The sequence below is a fragment of the Cynara cardunculus genome (assembly GCF_001531365.2).
Source record: "Cynara cardunculus var. scolymus isolate 2C chromosome LG 3, CcrdV1, whole genome shotgun sequence".
In the NCBI taxonomy this organism is placed as follows: Eukaryota; Viridiplantae; Streptophyta; class Magnoliopsida; order Asterales; family Asteraceae; genus Cynara; species Cynara cardunculus.
This window is the reverse complement of record NC_037530.1, coordinates 38,329,220-38,338,706: the sequence shown is the minus strand read 5'-3', so window position 1 is coordinate 38,338,706 and position 9,487 is coordinate 38,329,220. Positions and strand designations below refer to the sequence as shown.

Here is a 9,487-nt window from a genome sequence, read left to right as displayed (position 1 = left end):
GCAAAATCATTACACCACCTTGCCAATGAGCTACATGTCAGAAGTTAGAATTTATGATATTGTTTTACATATATTTGTTTCATGATGTGATGGTTTCACATGTATTTGTTACATCATGTGGAACTTTTTTACGTATATTTTTCGTTTCACTAAGTGAAAAAAAAGTTTCACGTGTAATTTTTTCATAAGGTGAACACAAACATGTGTGAAACTAATACCTTATATTACAGTTTTGATGAAAGAAATCACTAAAAAAAATACTTTTATATCAGTTCTTATGTGTTTGTAACCTTTTTATGGTTATCATTTGATTATCTTACTAAGAAATGTTTATTTGTTGATTAAATATTTTGTTTCCCCAAACACGTAATTAAAATATTTTAAAAATCCTTGTAAATTGAAATTGATACCATCAACTTAATAATTATTATAATCAATTTATTAACCTTAATATCCAATCTGTTATGCGAGTTAATTAACCTTAGAATGACCACGTGCTTTGCAGGTAGATTGGAGTCATCACACTTGAACCTCCATGACCACAAGAAGATTTCTATTTCTCATTGGATTTAAACTCGCGACCTTAATAATCATTAAGAATACATATTATTAAATATAAAAAAATATATCAAAGCTTGAAAAGGGTAAAATTGGATTGGAAGTGAGATTTTGTCCCAACTTCGATGGGATGAAACATGAGAAAACTCGAATCCCAAAAGCCTGAAGAGAAAAACATTAAAAATTAAATTAAACCTTTTTTTTAATTTCTTGAAATTCGATTTTTAATTTCCAAAATTCAAAATTTAGTATAAAAAATGTCTCATCAACATAATAAACAACTAAATTCCAGTCTATAAATTAATAATAGTTTTTTTTTATTAACCTCGATATCCAACCAGTTATGCGAGCTAACTAATCTCATGACGACTACTTGCTTTGCAGATAGTCCAAAGTCACCGTATTTGAACCTCCATGGCTACAAGAGAATTTTTATTTCTTATTGGATTTGAACATGTGACCTCTTGATACTTTTGACATTTGGAGTCAAGCTCAAACCAATCAAACACCACATTTGTGGTCTAAATTAATAATAGTTATCATCATATTCAAAATTAACAATCATTTCACTCAAAAACTTGCTAAAAATAAAAATCAATTAATTTAATTAAAAACAAATAAATCATATATTATATTTTGTGTGATATAAAACCTATAATATAACCAAAGAGAATTCGGTCTAATGATATTGTAGCTTTTTAAAAAGTCAGAGGTTTAAACCTAATAAAAAAATGAGAATAGTGTGTCAGTTTATTTATTGCATTTAAAAACCTATAATGGTTATATATATATAATATTTGATTAAGTTCGAGCCTCGAGGCATGAGTTGGTGGGGACTGAAGTCTACGTACATGCACATGGATTCAAGCCCATATGCAGCCCCACCACAGTAAAATTCAGCTCATTTACCGGAAATTAAATAAATAAATAAAAGAAACCCATTTTATATATCCTGATAAAAATAGTAATAAATTAAAAAAACAAATAAAATTTAACCATGGCTTTTCTTATCACACACTCACTCTGAGAAATAGCAGTGTGGAGATTGGACTTTTCGTTGAAAACTCAACCCCCATGTGTTTTCATTGTTAAAATATTCACTCTGACGCATCTCCTCACCATTCTTGAGCAATATCATATCCAAATTGCAACAGTTTCCCCTTTTTTTAACCATGGCTATTAACCCATAACTAGCACCACTATATAAAGGGCAAAACCCCATATCGTTTTTCTAGTGAAAGGAGATTTGAAACACAGACAGAAAATGGGGGAGCAAGTGGAAGAGCTGAACCAGCACAGACAGCTTTCCACAGGAAAGAAAGGTGGTTTAGTCACCATGCCCTTCATCATAGGTATTCTTGAACCTTTAACAACATGGGTTTCTTGAATCTTGAAACCTTTTGCATTTTTCACAACATGGGTTTCTTGAATCTTGAAGTTCTGGTGTTTGATTTGATCTGAGTTTGCTGTTGTTTTTTGATTTTGGGGTTTTGGGTGTTTTCTTGAATCTTGAATCTCTTTTTTGCAGCAAATGAGGCATTTGAGAAGGTGGCTAGCTATGGTTTGGTGCCCAATATGATTCTTTATCTGATTAGTGATTACAAGATTGGTGTGGCTAAAGGCACCAACATCCTCTTTCTCTGGACTGCAGCTTCCAATTTTGCTCCTGTTTTGGGTGCATTTCTTTCAGATTCATACTTGGGTCGATTTCTCACCATTGGTTTGGGTTCCTTATTCTCCCTTTTGGTAACATTTTCAACTCCATTTTCTGCTTCTAAATCTGCTTTTCTTGATAACAAGAATACAAAATGGCATCAGTCATATTGGGTTGAATTCACTGTAGAATTAAATCTTGCATTTATAAGTGAAATCCTACGTTGTTTCTTTTTTATCTTTGTACAGTATTTTCTGACGTTGACCATATTAACTTACAAAAAGAATTTAGCCCAAGAGGGCAGGCACTTAATTAGGTCACAGACATCCAGTGAAAACATCATAGTGGTTCTGCAACTTCTGCCATTGATGGTCCACTTGACCTACATCATTAATCTTGATAGAAACCCCTTTCTTTTAAAACTCTGTTTTTAAGGTTCTTGCTTAGTTAGGGAGGTTCGTAAAAACCCAATAACCTTTCGTCTGGACTGTATGTATGTGTACAAGTATTTGAAGCGGTTTCTTAGTTTTTATGTCCAGATGAACGGTTACCAAGTCGATGTAAAAGAATGTCCCATTCAATAGAAAATTATTTAATTTAAAATAATATATTTCTCGCCATTATGAGTTTAGGGCTAGAAACTTGAGGATCAGGTAAAATGTGAATTTGATAAGGTAGTTTCTAATAATTCATGAAATTGATTAGACTATTCCCACAATTGTAAGTGTTCCTCAGTTTTTTTTGCGGTTTTCCCGTGAACCTGGCTCTTTGTCTAATAATCATTAAAAACATCATTTACATTAGCTCTAAATTGATTAAAGATTGTAATCATGGATCATATAATGCTAATTATCCTGTTTATTATTGTGATTATAGGGTATGTTTCTGCTATGGTTAACAACAATGGTTCCAAATCTAAAGCCACCTGCTTGCAATCAATTAACTGAAACCTGCAAACAAGCCACACATTCTCAATATGCTTTCTTGATCTTTGCCTTCATATTCATTTCAATGGGATCAGGGGGTGTAAGACCATGTTCTTTAGCATTTGGTGCTGAACAAATAGACAATAAAAACAATCCCAATAATGAGAGGGCATTAGAGAGCTTTTTTGGATGGTATTATGCTGCTGCTGCGACTGCGGTTTTGATTGCGTTTACGGGTATCGTTTATATTCAAGATCATGCCGGTTGGAAGGTGGGTTTTGGGGTTCCTGCGATTCTTATGTTGTTATCTGCACTTTTGTTCTTTGCTGCTTCCACTCTGTATGTGAAGATGAAAGTTAAAAAGAGCTTGTTCACTAGCTTCATACAAGTGATTGTGGTTGCTTATAAGAACCGAAAACTCCCATCTCAGCCTCCGAATGCTGATGCGTGGAATCATCATAAAGATTCACCCGATGCCGTGCCCACCAAAAAATTAAGGTATATCATCGTTTACTACAACAAAATCGGCTTTATAGGACGCCAAATGTGTCTAAATGTTCTAATTGTTTGGTCCTATATTAGGACATTTAGGCTTGTTTGGTTGGTTTTTCGTTAAGTCCCGTGTGGATAAAAGTTGTCTGTGTAGATTAATTTGTCTGTATAGATTGAGAAGGTTTTTGTTTTGAGGGTTTTTTCCCTAGATGGAAGGATAATTTTTTGACTTTATGCAGAAAGCTCCCTCCTAAAAGCTTATTGAATAAGTCACTTTCTATATCATTAAGCCACTTTCAAAAAATCCTTTTTGGCTGATTGAATAAGTTGAGTCCCAAAGTCCCATTAAGCTCATCAAGCTGCTAACAAACAAATGTCTTAATAGACAGCTTTATAGGTTCAAACAACTGTTTCGCCTTATAAAACAGTCTATTAAGACATTTAGACATATTTCGCTAAAGCTGGTTTTGTTGTAATGGTTCTTTTGGTTGTGGTCACTTTGAGTCCCATATGGATTACAATTGTACAAGTTTGGCTAAAGATGTGAGATTTATATGTAGGTTCTTGAACAAAGCTTGCATCATTCAGAACCCGAAAGACTTGACCGCGGATGGAGTTGCTTCCGATCCGTGGAGTCTATGCACGGTTGAGCAAATCGAAGAACTGAAATCACTGATCCGGGTTCTGCCATTATGGTCTTCGGGAATCATGATGTCGATAAACGTGAGCCAATCTTCTTTTCCTGTAATCCAAGCTTCCACCATGGATAGACACCTTGGATCGAGCTTCCAGATTCCGGCAGGCTCCTTCGCTTTCTTCACGATCGCGGTATTAGCACTTTGGGTCGTGCTTTATGATCGTGTTATCCTCCCATTCGCATCAAAACTCCGAGGAAAACCAGTCCATCTTGGCGTCAAATTAAGAATGGGTATCGGTCTAGTTTTCTCCTCCATGGCCATGGTGGTTTCCGCCATTGTTGAACATGCTCGAAGAAAGAAAGCAATCGAACAAGGGCTGTTCAACAGCCCTCAAACCGTTGTCGCCATGTCAGCAATGTGGTTGGTCCCACAATACTGCCTCCATGGATTAGCAGAAGCTTTTAGTGCAATCGGGCAGAACGAATTCTACTATTCGGAGTTCCCGAAAAGCATGTCGAGCATTGCTGCTTCTCTTTTCTTGTTAGGAATGGCTGTGGCTAACTTGTTGGCTAGCCTGATCCTTAGCACGATCGAAAAGCTCACGAAAGATGGTCGTAAAGAAGGGTGGATCGCCACCAATATCAACCAAGGCCGCTACGATAGTTACTATTGGGTTCTAGCCATAATGAGCTTCGCGAACCTTTTGTACTTCGTGGCTTGCAGTTGGGCTTACGGCCCTTGTGCTGACGAATTGGTGAAACAGGAGACGAAAAGTAGTAAAGACTCGACCGAGGAGTTGCAACGAGCGAGATCCGTAGCAGACGAAAGGCAAAGCCTGTTTTCTAGCTTGCCATCGTGATCGGTTTTCAAGAAAATCTTGGAAATATAAGGTGTTTTTCAAGAACCCTAATGAAAGATTGAAGGGGAAAAAAAAAAGGGGGTGTCGGTGAATCACGAAAGCGATCCCAATGGATCGATTTCGGAATGGGGAATGTTGTTTAGGTTGTGTTTGGTTTGATGTTTGATGATGATAGAAAGGTGGGAAGACAAGTTGTTTGTGGTGTCCATAGAACGGGTTTCGTCGGGTAGTTTTTGTATTACGGATGTCGTAATCGGTCGGATCGATCGAACTCGGAAATATACTTGTAAACATAAATATTAAGTGTGTTTTTAAGGTTTTTGTTTGAAGTTGCAAATAGGGTTGTGTTGGAATTGTATGAATTAATTAATTGTGTTGTAAATGAAAAAGTAATGGATTCAGAAACCATTTGAATTGTGTCGTACTGATTAAATTTTTAGTGGATGTAGTGGAAAATTTGTTGTTAAAACCAGATTGTTTATAGTCAATCCAGGTGTTGTCAAAACCCTTGTAATCATAAATGGTTCAACTGCGATGATTCCAGAATAGATTAGTCAGTACGCTGTATTTGTAAGCTAGTCTGAAAACCCACGGTTATAAAAAAACCTAAGGAGTTGTTTGTTTACCTCTTAATAGTTCATTAAGAGGCAACATCTGAATCGTTAAAAGGTGAATCTTGTTTGGCAAAAAAAAGTCTGCCTCTTAATGATTCTATTACCTCTGAATGATTTTGTATCTTGGAACTCCCTTAACCATCAAGAGTCTTGATTTCATTGTATACAATTACCAAACAATTATATTTCATTTTGCATTATATCATGAGAGTCTCTTAATCATTCTAACCACTTAATCATTTTACACCAAACTATTTAATAATTACCAAAAAAGGTTAAATATAAAATGGACAAAAACAAGAACAATAATCCATATGATGTCCCCAAGATATGTGGGTGTGACAGAGGGGCATTCCTTTATTTGTAAAAGACAGATCATCAAGCTAAAATTGTTCCCTTAAATTCAGGGGGTGGTTCAAAAACTTGGGGGTTTGGCCCTACTTATCATTTCTTTTTTCAAAAGGAATTTTGATGCCGAACTATTTTACAGTTATTAAATAGTTTGATGTAGAATGATTAAGTGGTCAGAATGATTAAAAGACTTTCATGATATAGCATAAAATGAAATATAATTGTTTACGATGAAATTATGGTGCTGAATAGTTGTTATATGAGATTCTTATTTTCTTGTATTACCAGCCGCCTCACATGAAACCTGTCTCCAATAACATTAATATAAGGAGGTATTTTTTGACTCACTCAACGGTTGAGGCTAAAAAGGACGGCTGTATTTACATAATAACGTATTAATTGAAGTCTTTTTCATTATTACTCAAAGTAATAAATAAAAAGAAACAATGTTTAATGATTAAAAGAATAAACTTATAAATAATTAAATATATATAATAATTAGAGAACATGTGATTATCCAAGTGATGATTAAAATAGTAAGTAGAAGCTAGAATTCCTCTTAAGCCATGATAATAATTCCTCAATATTATAATCCAACTTCTTTTGTTTTTTTTTTAATTGGATAAGAATTATGGTTATGTATACTGGTTTTACGATCATCATAAAGACAGCCAGACGGGTGGTGCTCGGATTCAAATCGGAGATCTCGCTTTAACAGATGATTGTCAACCTCCTTATTGTTAAGACACTTGGGGTAGGGACGGACCTATAGTTGGACATATGGTGGCACGTGCCTCTGTATTATTCATCTGCTGAAAGTAAAAAAAAATTAGATTCATGAAAGGTGCAACTGTATTAATTTGTTGTGTGTCACATTATGTATTTGAAACTACAATGAAAACAAGTTTCATTTGGTAGGGTTGGTTTGCAAGACTTTTATTCCACCTAGACCTAAATTCGAATCGTGTTAGTGTTATTTTCTTAGTCAAATGGTGTCAATGTTTGAGAAAAAAAATTCCCTGTAGTTTTTTTTTTCTTATAGTCAAATGGTGTCACCGTTTGAAAAAATTTATGGGTTCATCCCTGACTTAGGATGCGTTTGGTATCTAGACAAGATACAACATAGCGGAACACAATAAAACATAACATGATCATACGTGACATAGCAGAACAGGACAAAACATAACAAATGACATGACTAATAAAATGACCAATTTACCCTATCTTTTCTATATTTTGATTAATTTATGTGTTTTATTAAGTTATAGTAAAATAAATATTTTTTATAACAAAATATATTATTAGAAAGTTTTCATCATGACAATTAAAATGACACAAAAAATATGAACTTCATATAATTCCAGTTTACTATTAATATTTAATAAATTACATATAAGTTTAACAAATATAGAAACTGTATAAAATAATATTTTGATGACAGTAAAGTGAAAATCTACAAAAAACCATAAAATACAATAAATAAAATTTAAAGAATTGATAAAATGTAAAGAAAGAATTTGATGTTTTCAAATATAATTAGGTTTTACTTTGAAAATATATTAATAAAATATAAGTTTGTTTCACCTTGTTTCATGGGATGGGGATCAAACATGCATGTTCCATTTTATTCTTATGTTCCTGTCTATTTCATATAAAGATCATATCAAATGTAAAACAGTGATCCCTGTTCTGTTCTCGAAACTTACCATATTATCAATTTTTAAATAACGAGGAATTACAAGAATCATATAAATCAAAGCCAACATTACCATAATAAGCACATCATCGTTAACTTCTAACAACTCGAAAGGAAATTATATGTAGAGTTTTCTGACAGCGGTATCCCTAACAGGAATACCGACAGCCGAGAAAATAAAATCTCCGTTACCATCGACGAGAGCATGCAGTTTACCGTTTAACATAGATTACACACAAACGGTATGTTGCATCTTTCGTCGATGATAAAATCGGTTTATTGTTCTTCAGCAGCCAGTTTCATCTTCAGCTCCTTTTTGTTCACCTAAAAGTTACACACAAAATGATTCATTAGGTTTTGGTTGTAGAAGAACATTAAGCAACCAAAGGGCCTTTGGCCTAGCAGGATCTGAGCCTTTGGCCTCCTAGGAAATCTGGGGTTCAAACCTCAGCAAAGACGAAAAGGGTGTGTGAGTTCATTTGTTACATTTTCCGTAAGTAGATGTGCAAATGAATAAGATCATAACGGTTACAAATACGGTATTTTACCTTTCCCATGGCATTACGAGGGAGCGAGTCCCATAAAAATAATCGGGTTGGTATCTGGAGATGGTAACACAAGATCAGTAACGGGTAATTTTTTGATAATAATTAGAAATAAATTTCATCTAAGATGTGAAATATATGTATAAATTTCTGTAACATATATAGACTACAGACGGTTAGCTTCTAGTTGTATGTTAATGCTTTTTCTTAATCAACTTTGCAAATCATGTCTTTTTGTGACACTTTTCACAAGTTGAGGTTTTCACAGAAACAACTGTTTTATTCTTTGGGATAGATGTCAGATCTGCATACCGCACTCCACCTCCAAAAGGGATATAACGGGTTCGTTTGGTTTTGGACTACAGATAGTCGGTGAGACTATATAATTATCAACTTGATAAAGGGGGACCCTGGTGCACTAAAACGACTCAACTTTGTTACGGTTGGAGATAAGTATTTATGATGTCTTTACTTTACGCTTTGCAAAGGGACCCGACCTTTTAGTCACATAGGATTTATGTTACTATTTGATCCAAGGTTTGTTCTTGGGGAAAAACATTAAATTAAATTGCTGATAATATGCAAAAAAAGACTGCGAGGAAAGCATACTACATGCTCACTTCAGAATGTGAAAATTATAGCATCATTGGTCAACTTCGGGGCTGTTTGGTTGATTTTTCATTAAGTTCTGTATGGATAAAGCTGTCTGTGTGGATTAATTTGTCTGTGTAGATTGAAAAAGTTTTTGTTTGGAAGGGCTTTTTAACAGACATGAAAAGCATGTTTTTAATTGGGAGGGGCATGTTTGTAAAAAACTTGGTTTTGTGCATAAAGCTCCCCCTAGAAGCTTACTGAATAAGCCACTTTCTATATCATTAAGCCACTACCAAACAGTCATGCATAACTAACCAATTGTCCTAAGAGTTTCGGGAGGGGTCTAGATAGGTGAGGGGCCAAAGAATTATGGATTGCCTTAGTGTTGAGTCCCTAAAGTAGTAGACCTTGATTCTATGTGGAACCTCATATTAACTCCAAAAGAGGCCTTGAGAAAGAGATTCTAACACACACACACACGCACACACACACATATACATATACATATACATATACATATACATATACATATACATATACATATATATATATATATATAT

The 9,487-nt window shown here is 34.4% G+C and overlaps 1 protein-coding gene and 1 long non-coding RNA gene across 2 annotated transcripts; one reads left to right on the top strand and one right to left on the bottom strand.

Annotated features, from left to right (window-relative positions):
• The first annotated feature begins 1,804 nt into the window (after positions 1 to 1,804).
• On the top strand, positions 1,805 to 5,535 carry LOC112510017 (protein NRT1/ PTR FAMILY 1.2-like). Its single transcript, XM_025115271.1, has 4 exons — positions 1,805 to 1,910; positions 2,087 to 2,304; positions 3,089 to 3,636; positions 4,191 to 5,535. Exons 1-4 carry the CDS (start codon positions 1,823 to 1,825, stop codon positions 5,125 to 5,127), a joined length of 1,791 nt encoding a protein of 596 aa, XP_024971039.1. The 5' UTR covers positions 1,805 to 1,822; the 3' UTR covers positions 5,128 to 5,535.
• A 2,179-nt stretch (positions 5,536 to 7,714) lies between these two features.
• Positions 7,715 to 8,401, bottom strand: LOC112510453. The gene is made up of 2 exons (XR_003068935.1): positions 8,337 to 8,401; positions 7,715 to 8,112 (listed from the first exon to the last, which is right to left on the bottom strand). It is a non-coding gene; the product is annotated as an uncharacterized LOC112510453 (long non-coding RNA).
• Between the last annotated feature and the right edge of the window lie 1,086 nt (positions 8,402 to 9,487).